The 25,447-nt window shown below is 34.3% G+C and overlaps 1 protein-coding gene across 1 annotated transcript; it reads right to left on the bottom strand.

Annotated features, from left to right (window-relative positions):
- Window positions 1–20,592: 20,592 nt before the first annotated feature.
- On the bottom strand, window positions 20,593–23,649 carry LOC149549417 (cysteine protease XCP1-like). Its single transcript, XM_089792797.1, has 4 exons — window positions 23,116–23,649; window positions 22,500–22,732; window positions 21,203–21,340; window positions 20,593–21,050 (listed from the first exon to the last, which is right to left on the bottom strand). Exons 1-4 carry the CDS (start codon window positions 23,579–23,581, stop codon window positions 20,790–20,792), a joined length of 1,098 nt encoding a protein of 365 aa, XP_089648923.1. The 5' UTR covers window positions 23,582–23,649; the 3' UTR covers window positions 20,593–20,789.
- Between the last annotated feature and the right edge of the window lie 1,798 nt (window positions 23,650–25,447).

Genomic DNA, 25,447 nt, shown 5'->3' with positions numbered 1-25,447 from the left:
TGAAGGTGAAGGTATGCCATGTTGCACTTAGCAGATATCTGCTTCCCTTCCTCCATACTCTGCCTTAATGCCTTAATGAATTCATTTAGAGTTTCTATATCATTCCTTATATTTATACACATGGTATTAAGAAGTTTATCATCATGTTTAGTTTTTGCTTGAATTGTAGCCACATTAATAAGTGTTGTAAACTTTTTATCAAAGGTTTTGCACAAATTTTTTTCTCTCTATTGGATGTCTACAGGTGTATCAATAGGACTTACTATCTTCTCCAATCTATCCAAAATTGAAGTTAAATTCTTTTCAATAGACTTGATATATTTCTTCTTTTCAAAAAATTTACTTAAAGAATATATAAGATTTTGTGCCTCATCTTCTTCATCTGATTGTACTACTACTGTTGTGGCCACTGCTACTTGTGTAGGTGGTGAAGATGGTAATATTGCTTCTGTAGTTGTAGGTGCACTTGAAGTAGTTGCTTCAATGCTAGATTCAAATTTCTTTGTAGAAGGTGAATCTTCTTCCTTAGGCTCCTATTCCTTTTCTTCAATAGATGACCTACTGTAATCAACAATATTGCTAATAGTGTTGGAACCAAAATCTTTAAATGGGTCCTCGATTATAGCCACTATCACATTGGTGTCATCTACTTGCATAGACTCACTACCAATGGTAATATGTTGTGAATCACTTGGTTGCTCAAAACTATGGGGTGGACTGACTATTACCATAGTAGGACTTGTCTCCTCTATCTACACACTCTTCTCAAACTCCTTAGGCATAGGACTTACCTTCTCTTGCTATGAACTCTCCTTTGGCATAGTAGACATGTATGTGACTATTGCCTTTTGAGTTCCCATGAGGAGAATGGATCTCTTCTTATTTCTCAATAATGGTGCTATTCCTTTTAGAATTTTTGTTATTTTTTCCTCATTATTTACAATCCATAGCTTTTTCACCATATTTATCCTTATTTTCTTATCTTCCTCAATTACTCTACTTTATCTATTTGAAAGTCTATTATACAAGTCTTCAGGTATTTGTCCTCTTATTTATCAAACCATTTATCTTTTAGGATCATATTTCTAACTACAACATTCTCTAGCTATCTTCTATCCATATTATTATACAAATCATAGTACTTGTTCAATTTCACAAAATTAATGTCATTAATTATTTTCATGTTAAGTTTTTCTACTTTTGGTTTCCATGCTTTTCTTCCTGATCTACTAATTCTATTGGTCTATCACTAGTTTCTTCTTCAGATTTAGAGGAACTAATTTTCAAGGTTCTTCTTCTCTTGCTTGTTCTACTTATGGTTTGCTTGACTCTCTTCTTAGGATGGGTTTTGGACTTCTCAAGCCTTTTAGACTTCCTTGATGTTGATGTTTCCTCAATTTCCTTTGGATTCCTTAGAGGTTGCTACTATTCAGCTGTTGCATATGGCATTATAGGTGCTTGTGCACTTGTCTGTGCAACTATGACCTCTTTAGTACGTTTGGCCATTGCAATAGGTGTAGGGATCAATAGTTCAAATTGACCACTAGCCTTCATTTCCAATGCTATCCCTTTCACCTCTTCAAATTCCTTTCTTGACAATCCCAATTCCTTCAAGATAGAATCAATCACTTTTTCTACCTTCTTCTTGGAGTCCTTGATTATCTGACTTGTTTTGACTTCTCTCATCTTCTTAGTATATGTCCCCCATCTAGGACATTTAGAATAAACTTCTAAGTGTAGGATTATCTATGCATATCCTTCAATCAGTTCCTCACACATTTCATAACCCATAGGTTCAATGAACTCACTCAAGGAACTACTACCTCCATACATGTGAAATTTGTTTCTACCATGAAGCATAGTTCATCCTTATATTTTTCCATTAGTGCAGGAGGTATCCTATAGCTTTGCTTCATTTTAGCTTGGAAAGATTTCATCATTTTATCAATATCATTATCTCTGACTATTTTTGATTTAGTTCTATATGCACAAGTGATAGTTTTCATTGTGCACTTACTTTCATCCCAATCTGAGATACCAAGAAACTTCATTGTTGCATAGAAGAATACATGTGTCAGTAGGGATTCAAACCTAAATACTACACTCTTATGCTTCTTGATTTTGATATGTTATCCAACAACTATGTTTGGATAATGTCACATAGATTAATCTCTTCACCCTTTACTTCCATATAAGCTACATGAAGAAATCTGGCAAGGACTAAATCTATCCTAAATCCATGGTTGAACTTATATCCCAAAATTTTACTAATAAGTCTCACTCCATCATCTTGAATAGAATTGATCTTCATATTTCTACCATCAAAACATGTGTTGAGATTTGTTTCAACTAACTTGCACACATTATTTATGTTTACTAGATTGCATCCTTCATTGCTTAAACCTATGACCTTGTGAATTAGGTCATTATCAATGCATATAATAGAATCTCTCAACCATAGAAGGTCATCATGAATTCTACTTAGAATTATTCTTGTCGATTCATGATTATCAAAGTCCATATAGAACATCATGTGCTTAACTAGGTTAAGTTGTTCTAGGTATGCATGTTCTGGTTTTAGTGACAAATCATTGTTGCACATTTTCTCTAATTCCTTATGAATATTTTTATCTCCTATGCTTTCAATTTTATAGTTAATATAACCTCTTATGTCCTCGACATGAAAAGCATTTTCTAGCACTTGCAAAAATACTCCAATATGGTCATCAAGAAGAGAAAGAAATGGGTCTTGAAGTTATATCTAGGTCTGTTGCTTACATTAAACACTTCTTGTCTTGCCATTTCTAAAAATATATTCAAAAAAATTGGAAATACCTTAATTTTTCATTTTCGAGTTTTCAATGATTTTGCGTATCTCTAAACTTCAACACTTCAAATCTCTCTTCAATCTTGCACTTAAGATTTCACACAAGCAAATGATGTCCGTAAATCAATTTGTGTCCTAAAAATCTTTTGCAATTGTACTTTGCATTAAATGTGTATCTACCATTTGTCCAAAATATTGTCTTTGTATAACAGAGAGGTTATTTGTCTTATATATCCTTAGACTAATCATATTAAGCAATGCACACTTAACTTTAGAATCCTCTCAATGTCTAGTATATATTGTTCACTACGCAACTTATGCTATTCTTTCTAACATTAGTTATGATTAATTGACACACTATTTTACTAAGAATGCTTAATGCAAGTAAGATGGGTCACAAACAATAAGTGACTTTACTATCTTGTTAGGTACATTAGGATGAGCTTCTTCCTAAACTATATGAAAACTTCCAACTTATCTTGCTTTTACAAATATTTCCTTAAATACTTCTGGCAACTCCTTCATTTCTTCCTTCAGACTTTCATTATTTCTTCTATTGTTCCTTCTATGATTTGATTCCTGTTAAGGTTTCTTCTATCCATTCTACAAAAAAAAAATTGTGTGTCCAAAGTTATTACATAATTGGCATATAGGTACATTCCTTCTTTGTTCATTATTCTGGTTGTCAGGTGCTCTGCAATTCCTTGCTATGTGTCCAAGACTATTGCATCTATAACAAACATTTTTTCTTCTTTCTCCATTTTCATTGTTGTGAGATCTTCTTCCATTGGCTTTGCAATTATCTCTAGTATGTTCAAGTTTGTTACACTAGGCATGAGATTCCTTTCTTCTAGTATCCTCATCTTGATCAGATTCTTTAGATTTCTCAAAGTGAGCAACATTCTCCTTGTCTTTAGATGTATCATATGTTTTTCTTATGCTTAGATCCTTTTTGACTTTAGGGGTATCAGGTTCTTTTCTCTCAATACATTTCTTGGTGGATTGTCCAAGGAAGAATCCAAGTCTAGTCTTGTCATCACTAGGTCTTTGCAGATATTTGTTCTTCAATATTTTCACTGTTGGTATATAATTTCTTAATATGTTTTTTGATTTGCACCAACTCACCTTTCAAAATAGTGTTGTATTTCTCTAATTCTACATGCTCTAACTTGATAGATTATAATCTAGATGTTACCTTGCTTAACTATGATCTTAAATCTACATTTTTAGCTTTTATTTCAGAGTCATTCTTTCCTCCATTTTTCTTAAGACTTCGCTTGAGTTAAACTATTTTTAACTCATGTTTGAAGATATCATTTTATTTCTTTAGATCTTCAATATCATCATTACTAGTTTATCACTAGGTCCTTTTTTCTTCAAATCATCTATCTTGTCCTTTAGTTCACCAATGTAAGATTTTACATCTTTATATCTATCTTTTAGGTCATCTCTTTCATCAATAAAGAGATCAATTTGTTCAAGAGATTCTTCAAGATTCTTCTTCAACTCTTCCATATCCGTAGGGATCTTATTCAAGTTGTTAAGCCTCTTTTGAATAAGTAGGCTCTGATACCAATTGTTAGAAATAGATAATACTAAGAGGGGTGGAGTGAATTAGTATTTTCAATCTTTTTGCCCACAATTAAATATTATTAATTACTTTGCCACATGCATAAGAAAATTATCCAACAATGCTAAATAGTAAAAACAACCGTACATAGAGAGAGTTCATAACACCATATTTTGTTAACTAGGGAAACCCTGGCCAAGGGAAAAACTTGGTGGGGATGAAACCTACAAGATGATTCACTATATAAAGGATTTTGTTAAGGATATTGACCCTGTTAGGAGTCTATGAAGAATGCATGGTGTCTCCAGTCCCTATTAGGAGACTAGGCCTTGTTAGAAGCTTCAACTAATTTAGGAGTTGCTTCAACTATGTTAGGAGTTGGTGGAACATATACAAATGTGTGCAAGAAGAGCCCACTACCCTAACATGCAACTATACAATAAGTTCTTCAAAAGAATAGGTATACATACGATACTAGATCACTTGCTATACTTTTCAATTCTTCTAATTGCTAGTTCTTCATACAAAGAGTGACTGCGCACACATCAATTTGCATCATATCTCACATAACATTGCTTCACATTACATTCACATTTTAACTTCACAATTGAAGTTCTTTACTTATAAAGAACATATTAATAAATTCTTCCTAAGTTAGCTCATATATCATCCTTAGAGTCAGCTCATCAAGATTTAGTAATCAAAACAATTTTGCAAGTCATACAAGTCAATTTGCTAACATGCTCTATTCTACACTATGAGGTATCTACATCAATATTTCCTCCATAACTTGAACTAGGTTGATTGTACAGACATGCACACTTGTATGCATCATCAGGATGATGTTATGCATCTAGGGTTAATTGTACAAGAGAATATTCCACTATCAAAAAATCTTGTCATGTTTTTGTAACACTATCCAATACTTAGACAATTTTCCTTTATAAGTAATCATGACTAAACTACAAAACAAATGTTTACATAAATGACAACTGCATATCTCACTTTATTTGATTGATTGGTCATATTGCCAATAGACACATCAAGCTTGAGGAGGAAACCTTCTCGCTTACCTTCTTCCAGAGAGTGGATAACTTCATGGACAGTCATAATAGAATCTAGGATTTGTCACCCTAGGACAAAACCAAATTGTTAAGGTGCTATAATGGAAGGGAGAACCTTGATGATCCTTGAAACCATCACTTTAGAGATAATCTTATAAAAAGAGTTACACAGGCTGGTAGGTCTAAATTGGTCAATAGAATCCACCCCTACCACCTTCAAGATAAGCACTAGGAAAGTGGCATTGACCTCCTTGAGAAGACTTCTTGCATCGCTTTAGTAACATCCTATTGAACCACATTCCAAAACATTTGAAAGAAAAAAGATGAGAACCCATTTAGAGCCAGGGACTTGTCAACTATAAGAGAAAAGACAACCTGATCAACCTCTTGAGGGAAGGGAATAGCCCCAATCATTGCATTCTCCTCGTGTTGGATCAGAGCCAAAATATTCGATAAGATTTCCAACTAATCTTGTTCCACTACATTAGGGTCTTTTACAAGTAGATTAGTTAAGAAGGAAATAGCCTCAACAACTATTTCATTTTATTTTACATAACAAATTCTCCCTTCTTAATGTTGCTAATTCTATTATGAACTCCATGCTTCAAAGTAGAGGTGTGGAAGAACCTAGTATTCTTGTCCTCCTCTTTCAACTAGACAACCCTAAGTCTCTATTTACAATAGGCCTCCTCTTGACTAATAACATTGTGAATCTTAGAAAGGATAGATTTTTCCACCTCCAACCTCTCTTCATTATACCCCTCCTTTTGAATAGCATCCTATATGATGCCTAGGTCCTCTGAGATCTAAGCTTTGGAGTGAAAGATATTACCAATATCTAACTTATTCCACTTTTTAATGTTCAACTTAACATTTCTTAGTTTCTTAAACACCTTGAACATAGTAGGTCCCTCAATATGGATATTCCACCATTATGAGATATGGAGAGAAATATCCAGGTGGGAGGCCCACATTTTCTCAAATCTGAAAGGGAAGTTACATTTGATATCAATTGGGTCTAAAGTGAGAGAAATGGGTGAATGATCTGAACCATTCCTGGTCATTAATGAAAGATTGCAGTTATTAGAAGACAACCAATCTAAAGAGATGAGAGCCCTATCCAAATGAACCTGAATGCAGTTTCTTCCCACTCTTCTATTAGACCAAGTGAAGAGGCCTCCCTGAAGGTCAACATCTAGAAAAGCCAAATCATTGATGAAATCAAAAAGGTTCAGCCTACTGTCCAGATTCAGAGGTAGACCTCCCTATTTTTCATCCTCCCTTAAAGGGGTGTTGAAGTCCCCCAATATAATACAGATTCCCACTTGGAATCTAGATAAAGCATTCTTAATTTTAACCCAATAATTCCTCCTACCATTCTTAGTGTTGGGAGCATACACATTCAAAAAAGACCAAGATTCTTTATTTTTAATATTTTCAACTTGAATGAGGAGAATATTACCTTCACCATATACAACGTGAGACTTGAAGAGATATGAGCTATAGAGAGTAAGTAAACCTCTTGATGTCCATTCCATGTCCGTTGCAAAGCCTTCTAATCTATTACTAAAATAGATTCTCTCCACCACCTCCTTTCTCATTTTGGTTTCATGTATAAGGATGAAATTTTGCCTATGATCCCTTATCATATTTCTTATAACCTCTTATTCATTGGCTCCATTTAGCCCCCTAATGCTTGAGGATATGACCACCATTTCTTCTTTGATAGGCAGGTCTCTTGGATGGTCCTTTGGCTCCCATCCACTAGGTTTCTTCTAGTCTCCTCTTTCCTGTTATGAGTATTACTATTCCTTCCAAGAATCTTAGGTTTTGTTCCAACATCAACCTTCACTCTACTTCTTGTTGTAGCTAGGGAAATTGGGGAAGGTCCTGATTCTTCTTTTTCTTTGTTACAGATGTCCATTTCCCTTGGCATTCATCAATACAGGTCACAAATAGAGCCTCCATATGAGTAAGTTGCCCTGGCAAAGAGGATTTAACCATTTCCACCACTCTTAAGATCTTCTTAGGAGAGGCAATCCCAATGCTGAGATTACCACCTCCCTTGAGGATTACATTGCTTGAGAGAGTTGCCTTCTCCTTCTCACCCTTGGCTTGGGTCATGGGGACATAAGATATATCACTGCCTATTTCTAGGTCAGGACTCACTTTCCCAAGCTGATCCTCTTGGATTAATTCCCTCGTAGTGCATGACTACTTCAAGTTTTCTAGATCATCTAGCTCAACTGCCATCCTTTGCTTCTCAAACACTGACCTTTTTGATTCCTCACAAAAAGTTTTGTTACCTACAGGTTCTATCCCTAGGACTTCCTCATCTACCAAAGGAGGAGCAACCTCTGTTTTCTCTTGCGATTTCTCTGGAACTGATTCCTTGTTAGTTATTTCCTTCAATTTCCACACTATCTCTCCCTCTTTAGAGATATCATTTTTTTCCTTTGTTATTCCCTTGGTCTTTTTTTTATTCTGATTTTATTTCCTGGCTTTCTCCTCCAAGACCCTAAGGAAAAGCTTGGCCACATGGTCCGCCTTCTTACAATAGAAACAAGCAAATGGGACACTTTCAAAATCTAGCTTTTGAATATGGGTGCCCAGCTTAGAGTGGAGGTGCACCACTTCTGGCATATCTCTTCCCACATTGACTCCAATGCATATTCTTGCATAAGTTAACTGGCTCCTTGACACTATGACAAGATCTATGGATAAGAGCTCCCCAAAAGATTTAGCTATATCATCAAAAACATCCTCATACCAAAATTCCATTGGATGTTTAGGTAAGCATACCCAAACAAGTGCTTGAATAAAGAAGGAATCATTGAGATCCAGCTTTGAAGTCCATTTCTGCAAGGTTAGCGTCAAATGTCCAAAGAACCAGGATCCAACACACAAAATCCTCATGAGATCCTTCATACATGAGAACTCAAAGGAGAGGAATCCCTTAGCCATAGTCACTATCTCCACATGCCCTTTCAAGTCCCATTTTTTTCTCACATGGGTCCTCACAATGTCTATATTTGGCCTAGGGCCAATGAACGTCCCAACTAGAGAGGACACCATAGAAGCTATGTTATGATCTACCAGTTCATCAAGGATTTCAATAGAAAACTTACCCTTTTCTTTTTCTGGGATGTCTTTTATCTCTAGGAAGGAAGACTTACCTATAGGTTTTATCCCAAAGAGAGAAGACCATCGAACTTGCAAACCCAAGTTAGGGACCTTTTGAGTATTTTGTGGGCCCAACATTGCCTAACTAGATTTCAAATCCTCCTTCCCTAGGGCCTACCTTGATTCCCGTGGGACCTCATTCCCTAAGGGAACAATATTCCCTGGGTCTTCCTCCTCTTGGCAGGCCCCAAAACCCTTCTCTGCTCCATCTTGGAAGAACCACTTGATGCTGAATTCAAATTTCCTATCTCTCCAATTCTCGCTCCTTCACTATGCATCATTCCTTAAACTACACTATTGACCATCTATGCTATTAGAGTTTCTGCAAAACAAGAACTAAGATGCATGCTAGGGAATAATCTGACTCTTGAAGGTCTGGTATGAAGGCTCACTGCTTTTGAGCTATCTAATTTTAATAATTACAAACCTGACAATGTCAAATTTTCCTTCAAAGATAAGTTGTAATTGAAAGGACCTAATGAGAAGAAGAAGAAGTAAAAGGTAACATTTGTGTCCAGTGATAGTGATAAAAATGAAGAAGATTTAGATCAACTTGAAGCACTACTTGTAAGGAGATTTCATAGAGGTAAAGAAAAGTTTAAAGGTAAGTTATCATGTGTTTCAATTGTAATGAGGTTGGTCATATTAATGCTAGATGTCCAAAGAAAGCATTATAGAGGTGGAGACAAGTAGAAGAGATGAAGACAACAAAAATTATAAAGACAAAGGCAAGAAATCTTGCTAGAAGAAAGTAAAGATGGATTTGACAATCATGATGATGAAGTAGTGTATGTTGCAATGAAGGATGAATCTGATGAGGATGAGGCAACTACACTAGTGTCTTGTGTGAAAAATAATGATAGATGGATCATTGACAATGGGTCTTCACATCACATGAATGAAGATAAAAGTAAGTTCATTACCTTGAATTATTATGATGGAAATAGTGTAAGGTTTGGTAATGATGCACTATGTCTGATAAAAGGAAAAGGTTCTATCAAACTCATAGAAAAGATTTTATGTTGCAATGCTTATTATGTTGAAGGGCTTAACTATAATTTTTTGAGTGTGTCACAACTGAACAATTTAGGTTGTAAGGTTGAGTTTCAAAAAAAAATTGCTAAGATATATGATACTAATAGAAAACTAATTGGAAAAGGTGATCAAACTAGAGGTAATATATTCTACCTTAATATAGAGGATGCTACTTGTTTAATTGCATAATTTGATGATGTGTGGCTATGGCACAAGAGGTTATGTCATGTTAATTTTGATAACTTGGTTAGTATCAGTAACATGAGAAGAGTCAGAGGTTTGCCTAAGTTGAAGAAGCCTGATAATAAAATTTGTAAACAATGTTAGTTAGAAAAAATGACAAGGTCAAGTTTTAAGAGTAAGACTCATACGTCTAAATGGATACTAGAGATTGTTCATACTGACTTGTGTGGACCAATTGAAGTGTAAAGCTACAAAGGAGATAAGTACAATATGCTATTTGTTGATGATTATTCTATAATGATGACGGTTATGTTTCTAAAATAGAAATCTGATGCTTTCCAAATGTTTAAGTGGTACTTAGCAAGAGTTGAGAAAGAAATAGGTAAAAGTCTAAAATGTTTGAGATCTAACAAAGGAGGAGAATTCACATAAAATGAGTTTGAGATGTTTTGTAATGACAAAGGAATCAAAAGACAAACATTTGCTTCTAGGACCCCTCCACAAAATAGAATTGTTGAAAGGAGGAATAGATCTATAATGGACTATGCTAAGATATTCATGATGGAGAAAAATGTTGCTTTGAAATACTAGAGAGAAGGTGTAAGTAAAACTATCTATACCTTGAATCATGTGCAAGTCAAGAAAGGTACTAATTCAAAACCTTTTGAACTATGGTATAGACACTCACCCAATCTAAAATATTTTAAGTTATTTGGAAGCAAGTGTTATATTCTCAAAGATTTCTAGAATGGTAAATTAGATGCAAAAAGTGAAGAAGGTATATTCCTTGGTTATTTCACAAGAAGTAAAGCTTATAAGTGTTTAAATACTAACCCTAACAAAGTTGTGGAAAGTGAAAATGTGAAATTTGATGAATATACAGAAGTATATGAGGTTGAAACTATGAAGGAACCAGAAGAACACAAATCATTTGTATACTTTTATGGAGGTATGCCTATGGATGAAGATGTTGCAAATTAAGTTGCAAACCAATAGAAAGTTTCAATGACTACTGAGTCACATACTATGAATGTCAAGTTGCATTCAAGAATTGAGCTACATTTAGGTGTTCAGTTACAAAATGAAGTTGAGGCACATTATGATTCTGAGGTTAGTGTACATGAAAGAGATGATGAACTACCTGACAGAGATGTACATATTGATTCAAAAGTTGAGAGACTGAGAGAAGAAACTAGAGCAAAACCAAGATTGTCTAAGTATGTCAAGAGACATCACCCTGTTGCACAAATCATTAGAGATAAAGATGCTAGAACAATGACAAGGAATAAGTTGAGAAATAATACATGTTTTTTGAGCATGCAAGAACCTAAAATAGTGAAAGATACCTTAGAATATGTGGACTAGAGTAAAGCCATGGAAGAAGAGATTGACCAAATTGAGAAGAATAAAACATAGAGTCTAGTTCTTGGACTAGAAGACAAAAATGTGATTGGTACCAAGTGGGTATATAGAAACAAGTTAGATAAAAATGGTGAAGTCACAAGGAATAAGGCAAGATTAGTTTGTAAAGGATATGCACAAGTAGAAGGGAATGACTATGGAGAAACATTTGCCCCTGTTACAAGATTGGAAGGAGTAAGAACTCTGCTTTCTTACTCTGCATACAAAGGTTTCAAAGTGTATCAAATGGATGTTAAGTCTACATTTCTAAATGCTATATTAGAGGAAGAGGTTTATATAGAACAACCAAAAGGATTTTTTGATGCTAACAACAAGAACATGGTATGTAGATTACACAAAGCTTTAAATGGTTTGAAGTAAGCACCAAGAGCATGGAATGAGAGGCTTCATAATTATCTTGTGAAGATTAGATTTGAGAGGACTGATGAAAACAACAATCTATACTTGAAGAAAGATAAACGCAAAGGTATTTTACTATCTGAAATTTTTGTTGATGATATCATATTTGGAGGTCAAGATACTTTATGTAAGGCTTTTGCAAATGAAATGAAGAAACAATTTGAGATGTCTATGTTTGGAGAGATCAAGTTCTTTGTGGGTTGCAAGTGCATCAAATGAAATATAGTATGCATCACTCAGTCAAAGTATGTTATAGAGATATTGAAACCTTTTGGATTGGAGGATTCCAAGATAGTAAGTAAACGTATGGTAATAGGACATAAATTGTCAAAAAATGATGATTCAGCTGAGGTGAATCGAACATTATGTAGGTCTATGATTGGAAAATTGCAATATGTAGTACACAATAGACTTGATATTGCATTATCAGTTAAGATAGTTGTAAGATTATTTGATAATCCCAGAGAGAATTCATTTGATGGTAGTTAAGAGAATAACGAGATATCTAAAAGGAACAAGAGATTGTACTCTATACTATTGTTAGTTTGTGGTGACTGATTAGGAAAGTAATGTACATACATATGGATGACATATGGTCAATATGTTGTAACCCTAAAGTGGCATAAAATACTTGTATAAAAGGGCTTAGGGTTAGGGATTGTTTTATTGTAGGTGATGGAAAAATTTGTTCTTGCAGCAGTATCAAGCTAGAAGGGATTACAAATTGTAATCAAGTTGTAATCACTGGATCGTAATAATATCAGACTTGCTGTTTGGTGCATGTAGCCCAAGGATTGGATGAACCACGTTAAATCTTGGTGTCTTGTGTTCTTTTCTATGTGATCTATTATTTTTTGATATTGGTTATATTTGTGTGTAATTTTTATTTTTGTTCGAGGTTTAATCCTAAAAAGTGCTATTAGAGCCTTTGCAAGAAAGTCTCACTATTGAGTGGGAGTCTCATGGTTGAGTGGGAGCAATGGCAGATGAGGGTAAGTTGAGGGTTGTGTAGTTACTTTTAATGGTAAAAATTGGCTGGTTTCAAAAGGTTCCCTTGTAGTAGCAAGAAGTGTGAAAGTAGGCACCTTATATCTTTGTGCAAGTCATATTTTTTCTTCTACTTTAATTGTTTCAAAGAAAAATGAATGTTCAGGAACAGTTGCTCCAGTTGAATAAGGAGAACAAATACCTGCTGTAAATTTTGATATAGCGTTGTGGCACAACAGATTTGGGCACATGAGTTAGAAAGGTATGAAAGTACTTCATTCAAAGAAAGTTTTACCAGGTCTAAAATGTGTTAATATGGATTTCTATGAAAGTTGTGTGTATGGAAAACAAAAGAGAGTGAGTTTTGTGAAGACTAAGAAGGAAAAAAAAAATGAGAAATTAGAGCTTATGCATACCAATGTATGGGGACCAACTCGGGTATCTTCCCTTGGAGGCTCTCATTATTATGTTACATTTATTGATGATGAAACTAGAAAGGTATGGATTTATTTCCTTAGACAAAAATCTGATGTATTTCAAACTTTTAAGAAATAGAAATGCTTTGTTGAAAATGAGACTGGTAAGAAATTAAAATGTCTTAGATTTGACAATGGTGGTGAGTATTGCAGCCATAAATTTGAAGATTATTGCTCCACTAATGGTATTCATAGATAGAAAATTGTACCAAAGACTGCATAGGAAAATGGAGTACGCATGAACAAGACTATAATGGAGCATGTAATGAGCATGAGGTTACATGTTGGGTTTCCCTTACACATGTGGGTGGAGGCTATCAATACTATTATATATTTGATTAATAGAGGTCCCTCTACTCCTTTGGGTTATGGTATTCCAGAGGAAGCATGGACTAGTAAGAAGGTGAGTTATTCTTTTCTCAAAACCTTTGGTTCTGAAGCATTTGCTCATATAGATTTTGAAAATAGAACCAAGATGGAAGCTAAGTCAAAGAAATGTGTATTTGTTGGATATGACATTAATGAATTTGGTTATAGGCTTTGGAATTTTAAAAATCATAAAATTATAAAAAGTAGGGATGTCAAAATTCAATGAGAAAGTGTTGTACAAAGATCTGTTGTAGCAACATAAGAAGAAAGAAGATGATTATGTAGTGCTGGATGATACTCCAAAAGCTGATGTTCCACCCATTCCTCATGATGTGCAACAATTGCAATAACAAATACAACACACACCAGTGAATGTTAGATGATCAACAAGGAAAATTAGGCCTCCAAAAATATTTTCTCCCTCTTTGTATTCTATTTTACTTACTGATGCTGGTGAACATAAATGTTATGATGAAGCTATGTAGGTGGATACTAAGATTCAGTGGGAGTTTGCAATGAAAGACGAAATGGACTCTATGCTAAAGAATAAGACATGGAATTTATGCAAGTTGCTTGCAAGTAAAAGAGCTTTACAGAATAAGCGGGTTTATAGGTTAAAAGAAGAGGATGGAGGTAAGAAAAGATATAAATCTAGGTTAGTTGTAAAAGGATTTGCACAGAAAAAGGGCATTGATTTTGATGAGATATTTTCTCTTGTTGTTAAAATGACTTCTATTCATACTATTTTAAGTATTGTGGCTACTGAAGATTTGCATTTAGAGCAGCTTGATGTTAAAATAATCTTCCTTCATGGTGATTTGGATGAACAGATATATATGACTCAGCCACAGGGATTTGAGGTCAAAGGTAAGGAGAACTTAGTGTCCAAATCAAAGAAAAGTTTATATGGCTTGAAGCAAGCACCTCGGCAATGGTATCTGAAATTTGACAGTTTTATGCATGAGCATGGATATAGTAGGTGTCATTTAGATCATTGTGTTTATTTTAAGAGGTTGGATGATGATAGCTACATTATTTTATATTTATATGTTGATGATATGCTTGTAGCTGAGTCTAACATGGATCACATTATCACATTAAGGGGCTGAAATGCTAGTTAGCACATGCATTTTCTATAAAGGATTTGGGGGCAGTGAAATAAATCCTTAGTATGAAGATTTGTAAAGATAGGAAGAATAGAAAATTGACACTATCTTAGTCTAATTATGTTGAAAAGGTGTTGCAACATTTCTCTATGGAGAATGCTAAAGCTATCAACACACCTTCACCTAGTCATTTGAAGTTGACTAAGGAGATGTGTCCCAAGACACAAGAAGAGGAGGATAAGATGTCTAATGTACCCTATGCTTCAGTTGTAGGAAGATTGATGTATGCTATGACATGTACAAGACCATATATTGCACATGCAGTGGGAGTCGTTGGTAGATATATGAGTCATCCAGGAATTAAGCATTGGCATGCAGTCAAATGGATTCTCAAATATTTGAGAGGAACATCCAATAAGTGTTTACACTTTGGGGGATCTACTACTGATTTACAGGGCTATGTTGACTTAGATTTGGTAGGGACATTGATACCAGGTGGAGTACTACAAGTTATGTATTTACTGTTGGTGGGGCAACCATGAGCTAGGTTTCTAGATTACAAAAGGTTAATGCTTTATCCACTACAGAGGTAGAGTATGTTGTTGCTATAGAGGAAACTAAGGAGATGATATGGCCTTAGTTCTTCTTGGAAGCATTGAGACACCCTCAAAGAGATAATTATTTATTTACTGATAGCTAGAGTGTCATTCATCTTGTCAAGAACTCAGCTCTGCATTCAAAGACAAAACACATTCAGTTGTGGTACCATTTTATTCGGTCAGTTTTGGAGGATGGACAGTTAAAGCTAGACAAGATACATATAGATGACAATCCAACATATATGTTTACAAAGGTCATAACAAGGGAGAAGCTAAACTCCTCTTCACGTTTGGTTGGTCTTCTAGACTAAACAGGAATAAAAGAACAACAAAGTCCAAGGTGGTTTGATCTAGTGGGAGCCCCATGTGGTAGCAATATTACTACAGGATCAGTCTCTAAGTAGGAGATTTTTGTCTAATGTGGAGTCTAATCAGTCCCAAGTGGGAGATTGTTAGTTTGTGGTGACTGTTTAGGAAAGCACTGTACATACTTCATAAATTCTTTGAAAATTTTTGGGTTGTGGCCGACGTATGGCCGACATATGGCCAATATGTTGTAAACCTAAAGTGGCATAAAATACTTGTATAAAAGGACTTAGGGTTAGGGATTGTTTTATTGTAGGTGATATGAAAATTGGTTCTTGCTTTAGTATTGAGTTGTAAGGGATTATAGATTGTAATCAAGTTTTAATCATTGGACCGTAATAATATCGGACTTGCTATTTTGTGGACGTAGCCCAGGGATTGGGTGAACCATGTTAAATCTTGGTGTCTTGTGTTCTTTTCTATGTGATCTATTATTTTCTGATATTAGTTATATTTGCATGTAATTGTTATTTCTGTCTGAGGTTTAATCCTAACAACTATAAGAAAAATGAGAAATTTGAATTGAGAGCCTACACTGATGTTGATTGGGCTAGAAATATTGATGACAAAAATATCACTAGTGGAGGAGCATTTTTCTTAGGCAAAAGGTTGGTTACATGGACTACAAGAAACAAAACTGCATTTCTCAATCTTTTGTTGAAGCTGAATATGCTATTGTTGCAATAAATTGTACAAACATTGTATGCATCAAACAACTACTCAAAGGTATGAAAGAAGCAATCACTGAACCTAGGATACTTTATTGTGATAATATAAGTTCTATAAATATATCAAAAAATCCTATGATGCATACAAAGACTAAGCACGTTGTAATCGAGTATCATTACTTAAGAGGTTAGTTCAAGATAAAGAGGTGAAGATGGAATATGTCAACACAAAAGAGCAAATAGCTGATATCTTCACAAAAGCATTACCTAAGGATACTCATGAGTATCCAAGAAGTAAACTAGGGGTGATACCCCTATCAAAGGCTATCTAAGAAGCATGAGGAGTGCCCTACATCAAACAAGTTGCTTGATATATGTTACACATTGATGCAATGGATCTTAACTTTAGGAGCTACCTAAAGTAATCAAAGAGATGGAGTTAAAAATCAGTCATAAGCTAGGTGAATGAGGGAGAAAATTGTAAATATTCATATCTGCATATTAAAGATGGCATGTCTTTGGCATGGTTGTCAAAGAGAAAGATAGTTTACCAAAGGAAGATATTGATGAGGGAGATAGTGTACCAAAGGGAGAAAGACATAGAGAAAGTGTACATGTTGATTACATCTACCTAGTAAGAGGGAGATAATGTTGAGGGAGATATAAGAAGTGATCAAGAGAGAGTCATAAGGATGAGTTGGTTGATTGTCTGTTGATCAGAACAAAATTTTGTAACCAATTTAGAAGTTGGAAGTTGTTGATAGAGAGAGAGAGATTTCAATACAAAGAATTATTTTCTTTTTGGTATTTTGTTGGTTGTACTGATTATGTTTGGTTAGTTTGGTTTGCCATCAATGTCAAAAATGGAGATCGTTGAAAACAAATTGATACAAGTATTGTAAATGTGTTTCAATCATTGTTTTGTCACTAATGTCAAACCTACTATTTGTTGATAAGACAATTGCTTATATAATTTAAGTACTATCATTTGTTTGATTGATGAAGAGGATTTGATCAAATGAAGTAACAATAGCACCTAGACGAAAGGTTGAGTTATAATATGGGAAATGAGTACAAGGATCAGTTAAGACAGTGATATTATAGTGCATTGATAATCTACTTAAGGTTGGAAAGGATGGTTACATTGATTAAGTTCTAAAGAACAAGTTAAATGAAGTTTTTCTTCCAAGCTTAACAATCTGCACAATAGGTATCGAGAAAAGTTAGTGTAAGTTGAGCAAAAAATTAGTTGGAGCCAAGAAAATTCAATTTCAGTGCAAGCCGAGTGAAACAATGTAAGCTAAGTAAAGTTTAGTTGATGCCAAGCACCAGTAAACTTTAGTTCGTGCCAAGTGTTTTGATAGAGAATGCCGAGCAATGCAGTATGTGTCGAGCATCAGAAGCTAGTTAATGCCAAGTGTTAGTATTATGAGAAAAATTAAGAATTCGATGAATCTAAGTCGAAAAGTTTGATTTCTTGGATTTTATGAACTATGTGGAAGATAAGTTTGATGAGCTGGTAGCACATAATTCAAGATAAACCATTTTGAGGCAAATTCAAAGTGGATTGAAGGAGAAGTTTCTAGAAGGGGATGGAATGAAAAGAAGGGTAGATTCATTGAATTATACCTAATATAACCTAACCCTAAAATGGATGAAGGAGAATGAACAACAAAAGATCTTAATTCTCTATTTATCGAGATGGCTAGTCAGAAGAAAAGGTGGTCAAGTGCGAGAACCTAAGGAAGAAAAGGAGTCTAGGGTATTCCTTCATTCAGTGACATAAGAGAAGTGTCTGCATTGGCAACTAAATCAAGAAGTCTTAAAGGTATGAATGCTTGAAGAGTGAACAAGCTGTCAGAGCTGAAGTGTGTGAAAGGCAAGTAGAATGGAGGACTAGAACAAAGATATATAATATGCAAGTGTGTTGTAAGTTGTTATCAGATCAAGCCTCACTGCTACTTTCTAATCATTGTATCTATCTAGGGTAAATCCTTTAGATTAAGGTTGACCTAACAGTCATTTGTAAATCCTTTAACTAGGTGACATTCTAACCAAATGATCTCAAGTCCTCTAACAAGGCTCACTCCTAACAGGGTGATTGAAATCCTTTAACTGAGTCACATTTAAAAGTGTGCATTGTAACCTCTAACAGGGTTGGCCTTTCACAAAGCATCACTTTAGAAGAGTGAGAATGAGTAGCATGTTGCTGGTAGTTTTTCCCATATTGGGTTCCCATGTTAAATCATTGTGTCAAATGTGTTATTGAATCAGTTATGTTTCATGTTTACATTTCTACAAAGTTGATTTGACAATAACCTACAAGTTTAAATGATTGCATAATCTAATGGATGCATGCATGATGAAAATGTTTTATGGATATGGGTTCACTAAGTTGTGAAAAGTTTTAATTGTACATCTTGACCTTGGATAACTAATTCATCCCCCTCTAAATTATTCTAAAGAATTCCAACAGTTTGGCATGTGTATTTCCTTGGATGCCTTTTTCTTTTGTGACTTTGGTTTGATAGGGAAAGCCTACGGGTTCCATGTGGTTGGAGTTGTTTCTATCTATACCACTATTGGGATCATAGAACAAGGATGGTTATCTTCTAGATGTAGGATATTTTTGACTTATCCCTCCTCGTATTCTCTTGATTTCACTTTTGTACTTGCACTTTTGGTTAACTTACCCTAATTATACTAAGATCTTCATGTATCTTGTTAGTTAGACAACTTAGCTGATTAGATATTGTATAGCTATTTAATATACGATCAAGTTCTTATCTCCTCAATTCATGTGTATTAGTACTCCTTGGTGTGGAGTCTTCTTTGTGGCTTCCATGCTTGTTTCCATGGTTGTCAAGTCATTTATTCCACCCAATAGGTGCATTGTATCACACAATGAAATATTGGACAATATTTTTATCATGAGTTGTTTGGACATCTTATTGTACGATGAAATGCTAGAATGCATTTCATTGCTCACAATGGTGTATTTTATCGCACCACTTACTAGTGTAGTTTCTCAGCTTTTTGAGCATCATATCATGCAATGAAGTGTTTTATCGCAGTCCATGAGTTTTATTGCACAATACTATTTGGACTTTATTTCTCCTTGGACATTAAGCACTTCTAAACTTTTTTGGAGTTTGTAATTTGGTTTTTTAGATAACTATTCATAAGTTATATCTTCCAAATCTAGAAGAGATCAATGACTAGACACTTTTGGGATGTTTAGGAAAGTTGGCAAGCTAACTTTGCATTCTAACATAAAATAAACTTGAATGGTAAATCATCGAGGATTTTGTACTTGGGAATTTAAATGAGCATCATATCAAATGTAATTATGAATAATAGAATGAACCTTACATATGTTAATCACCTAGGTGGAAAATGTATGTTTTTTGAAAGTAATGACACACTTGGGAATGTTTTGTTAGTTGGTTAAGTCTTCCACTTGGGATTGTTATTATGCATGTATCTATGTTGTATTTAACAAAATAAATATGTTAGTGTATGCTTTATCCTTGTTTCGAAGGATTCCTAAGTGGGGCACTATATCTGATATCAAAGACCATATTCAAACATTAGGATCTTTATGTTATGCTCCTATTATGTTATTGAATGTTGAATTCTTTATATTGATATTGGTTTATGAAATGCCATGTGATTATGATATAGTCTTATACAACTTCGTGAGGCTTGAACATGTATATTTTTGCCCCTTGAAGGATACCTATTATATGTGGGTGTAGAGGGATTTGTGGCTTGTAGAATGCAAGTTGGGGTGATCATGAGGAAAAACAATGTGAAGAAGAGCATCGGGAGAAGGGGAGAGATAAAGAGAGAAGTGAGGTAGGGTTGAGGCGTTAGTGCCATTGATTCAGGATCTCATAGCTCAGTTGGGACCTTGGATCGAGGGTTTTGTTGCTTTAATATAAAATATATAAACACTTTAGAATAACAATGAAACACGAGATTAAATCTTCATAACAAAAATCACATCATAATTGAACCGTCATATTATACCATATCAAAAGAATTATAAGCATTTTTGTCCATATATAATTTTGAGCATAGTATGATTATGATAAGCATTAATTTTCTACAGTCTATCATATTAATATGCAAAGCTCATTTAACCTATTTATTTTCTTATTCATATTTCCTACCACACCTAATCCATCATTAAAAAGAGAGAACAAGTCAAACAACAAAACACACATTGAAATAAACCAAAAACTTTACACCTCAAACAATTATTTACTTAAATTAAAAATTATCTTTGAATTAAACACTAAGTAATAGAAACTTATGAACCAATTATATAACAAATTGAAATGAAGAGTTACCTTAAAATATTAGTAATGGAAAGCCAATTGCATGACCCAATCATATAACATTAGGTGTTCTACTTTAATGCCTAATTTCTAATAAGTGGGATAATGAATTACATTATCCAATTCTTAATGCTTAACATGCGAGGAGCAACCCTAAATATACATCATCGAATGCTTAATGCTTAATATGGACTACATTGGCCCCGTCAGACGATTTGAGCGTAATCTTGTTTCTTTCTTAGTTGGATGCGAGGCCATTGCATTGATCCCGCAGACGCCATACGTTTTACTCGTGTTTCTTCTAATGTAGAAATATCCCTTGATTCCCCAGTCTGTGCCCCACGAATTCTTCACTATCCAGTAATCTTCCCCATCTTCAGAGCCATATCCCACTATCAGCACTGCGTGATCAATGTCATTTGGGTCGCTGGAGCAGTCTCCGTCGTATATTCCCTGTTTATATGCCAAGCACCATATATACATTGTGTATATACTGTTAGGTTTTGGATATATTCATTGTGTATATACTGTTCTGTTTTGGATATATTCATTGTGTATATTCCTAGAGTTTGAAGGAATACGAAAGTGCAGAGGTTTGAGTATACCCCAGAGTAGAGTTGAAAATCCCACGCCGAACCATCAATGCCAACGCTGATTGGTTGTTTTGCGGCTGCACAGAGCAGTGCCGAATCAGATTCTGCCACGTCGGTGTAGCCGTCGATTGTTACTACTTTCTTTGCTTCCTGGTGGAAGTGTGCAAAGTTAGAGACAAGATCAGATTTCATCAAACATTTAGACCTAATTTAGTAATGTAGTTTTTTCTTCTGTGACTACACAGTTTTTACTGACAGATTAGTTTGACAGCTAAATCTTTGTGGCTATGCTAGATATTAAAAGTAGTTCTGATTGGCTCACTGGCAGTCTGTTGATGGAAGACTTAAACATCATATTTAAAGGCTTGATTCTTAGGTTAAAAGTGTTATATGGTGAAAGTTGATTTATTTTTTCAAACTTAATTTTTTCTATAATATGTGATGTTTAAGAATAGACAATTGATTTGAATTCAGCACCTTGAGTTTTGCCCTTTTGTTTAAAGAATAGGGCATTTGTCATTTGGCCATTGGTGTTATTCTAACGGGAAGAAAAAGAATAAGGATGATGATGGATGTGACCCTGTTCTGTTACTTCAGATCTTGCTAATGTATGATTTAGATATTTCACTCCTCCACTTGCATTAGATGACTATGCTAGATATCTAAAGTGAGAATTTCTGAGTGGTTTATTGGCTTTGCTAACAGTTGATTTGATTCTACATTTTTTTTTGGATTGGCTCTTGTTATTTCATCAGCCTATGTTAGAAAGAAGCAAAAAAGTTATTGAGAAGGACAAAATGGGATCCTTGTATGAATTTCCTCTCTTGCAAAAGTTTGGGAAAAGTCAAGATGACTGGGTTCTTCCTCTCCACTCTTCTACTGTATTAGTCGCCTAACAGTTAAATCACTTCTATTGGTATGATTTCTACAGAAGTGATTTTATATCCACTCTTTTTTTAATGTGTAATTTATTTTGTTGATTCTAGCAAGTTTCTTCTATTGGCTATTGCTATTGCTTGAGCCCACAATGCTCAACAAGTGGAAAAAGAGAAAAAGAGAAGGATGGAACCACAAGGCTCAACAAGTGGAAAAAGAGAGACAAGGATGGAAAAGGAGGAGTGGAAAGGATGACGATGACAGGGATCCTCTTATGGGTACTCTCAATCCTGCTAATGTAGATTTTTTCCCCCTTTTTATTACATCAATAGCATCTAAATTGATTCATTTCTATCTGTGCTAATTCCATCGATGTGATTTTATATGATAATCTAGACACCACTTCATTTTTAAAAAGATAATGAGCATATACCTTCTTGACGTTGCAGCTACCATCTGTTCCTGTGTAGGGATAATTTGACTCCGTGTCAAGGCCTTTATTTTTAATGACCCACTCAAATGCGTAGTCCATAGAGCCTCCTTCACATCCATAGTTGGTTGAATCACAGTCCACCAACTCCTGCTCAGACAAGCTCACAAGCTTCCCTGTAGATATTGCATTCACACCCTCAATTGCCCCTGTTGTTGAGAAAGACCAGCAACTCCCTGCCACAATACCATCAATTCAATCTCAAATCAGAAAAACACAAAAAAGGGGCTTCATGAAATTTCAGAGTTTATGATGATTCAAATATTTTTAATTCTGGATTAAGAGCATGCAGACTTGTTTTCTTGCTAACATTTTCGATCAAATACTGCAATTCATGTCAATGGGCCTTTAGTCCATTAGTTTAAGTTAAAAGGTTCTTAAAGAATTCATCAGTGATCAAGTCTTGCTGAGTGCATGGCTCCCATATCGAAAAAGGAGGAGGCAGGGATCATAAACAATAGATAACCCTTAGTCCTCCCATATTGAATAGTTAAAAGAATTTCGTAAAGGACCTCTACAAAAAAACACCGCAATTCATCATTAAAGCACTAATACTTACCACAGTTTCCCTGATCCTTGACTCCAGTGACAGCCCCTTTTTTCGTCCAATCAAGAGAAGAAGAAACTTCACAAGATTCAGCTCTCTTTATCTCTGCACCCAAAGATCTTCTCCTTGGATTAGTGTTCTTCTTTGAGAACATAGCCTTGAATTCCTCATTTGTTAGATCAGCAAATTTGTTCAAACCCAACCAGTAACCAGCAGTAGTGTTTCTGTTATGAAGCTCTATATACTCCACATTCCTCTTGAAGATGTTCAACCTCTTGGCACTTTCATTTAAACTGTTGTACGTCTTCCCATGTCTGCTCCTCCATGTTTCAAACAATCTCAACAAACTGTCCTCAGTTTGAGGAAGATCACTGGACTCATACCCCAAAATTGAGAAGCTCCTTTCATTTGCAGATAAACCTACATAGAAAAGAACCACAAATATTGACGCCCAAGTCCAAAAGGAATGATAAGCCATCTCAAGTAATCTTTGTCCAGGATTGGACAATAGGGTTTTGTCATGAGCAAAGATTTCTCCACATTAATATACACATTGCGAAACATTAACTACCATTCTTGATATGCTGAGAAATTCAAAGAAGAATGTTCCGTGAGAATGGTAGGTGTGTGCTCTTCAAACTTGTTTAGTTGGTGGACAAACATTGAGCATGGGAGGTCCACCCTACATATAGTTAGTTGCAGAAATGTCATATAATAATAGTACATACCGAACCATATGAGCTGCAATTTAATTAACAGTGCCAGGGTCAAAAAGTCACGGATAAGATCCTACTTCAAAAAATATTGGATTTTTTAAGTTCCACCTACTATTCTACAGTAGAGAAGCTAGTAAACAAGCCCATACAACACGTTTTTCACTGGTTTTTATATTGTTGTACACTATTGTGAAAGCATTTGATATGCAAATTTTAATTTTGCATTCGACCTTATGAGTGTGCTTTATTGTATGGACAATAGTCCCTTCTGATTTTTTTGTCCCATTATGATACTATTTATGTTTATTTTATGATATAATTCTAATAATAGAAGTGCTGATATAATAGCTCACCTAATATTACATTTTAAATATATTTCAAACATGTGAATGAAAAATTATCCATTTTAATGGTTGTAGTTTTATATAAGAGAGGATTTTACAATTGAATGTGTTTAGTAGTTGCAACAGTAAGTTAATAAAATATGTTATTATTATTATTTTATTTGAAATAATGTAAAATAATATAAATAAAAAATAACACAATTTTATTGCAGAAGTATACAAACTAATCTTAATTTTAACCAGACACAACAATTACATTTCATTTCATCGCACTGGCATATAGAGCTACAAATACAAGACATGATAACGTTGTTGTAGTGCCTACCCCTAGTTTACATTTTGTTATTATTGCCAAACTCTTTTAGGCCAGTTTATGTTAATGCTTGATGATTAGTAACATTGTTTTCTAGATTATTAGTTACTATTTTCATACTCAGTTGATTATATGATGAAATTACTTTGGTATCAGATAGTTCATGAATGTATGCACGATTATACTTTGATGATGATTATTTATAGTGATTTTACTTATTTGATGATGTTAGTAGATGAATCATTTATACATGTTTTCTTATAGAGACTTACCCCATATTGCATGTGTATGGTGTGCGTGTATGTTTTCTTGATGTATGATGTTTCAAATGTGGTTAAGGAAGAGAGTCGTAGTCACCTGTTAGTCGAGATCTACATGATGCACCACTTCCTGTCATTGCCTATTTAGCTTAGAATATATGTATTTGTACATGCGTGAATTTTATATAAATTGTAGGTACAGAGTATCGACTTCCCCAAATTGTCAAGATGAGCATACCCTATCGCAATATTTCAATGGTAAGAGAGGGGAGATAGATTCTTGAGTCTAAATCCTAACCTTCTAAACCAACTATCCTAGAAAATTAGGACAAGTATCTATGATGATTACTCTTTCGAATTCGTTGTATGTTGTAAATTCGGGATTATGACCTTTGAGTTTGATCTTGTATGAGGTATTTTATGATGGGTTTTCATATTTCGTCTTTCTGGTCTTTTGTGATTTTTCTTTTAATTAAGTCAAATTAAAAGATTAATTAATGATTTAATTTAATGAAAAATTATTAAGATAATTTCAAATCCAATTATATTTAATTAATTGGAAAATTAATTAAATAAAAAAAATTAAATTTAAAGAGGAAATTATAGTTCTAATTTGAGAGCATAATAATATTTAATTACTATAATGATAATATATTTAGGAGATCATTTTTAAATAAATGCTAAATAATATTATTACTTAAGTTAATAAAT

Source organism: Cupressus sempervirens, chromosome 7 (assembly GCF_028749045.1).
Source record: "Cupressus sempervirens isolate cs-2001-9-10 chromosome 7, ASM2874904v1, whole genome shotgun sequence".
NCBI lineage: Eukaryota > Viridiplantae > Streptophyta > Pinopsida > Cupressales > Cupressaceae > Cupressus > Cupressus sempervirens.
Note: the sequence above shows the minus strand (reverse complement) of the source record. Positions and strands in the feature narration are given on the sequence as shown.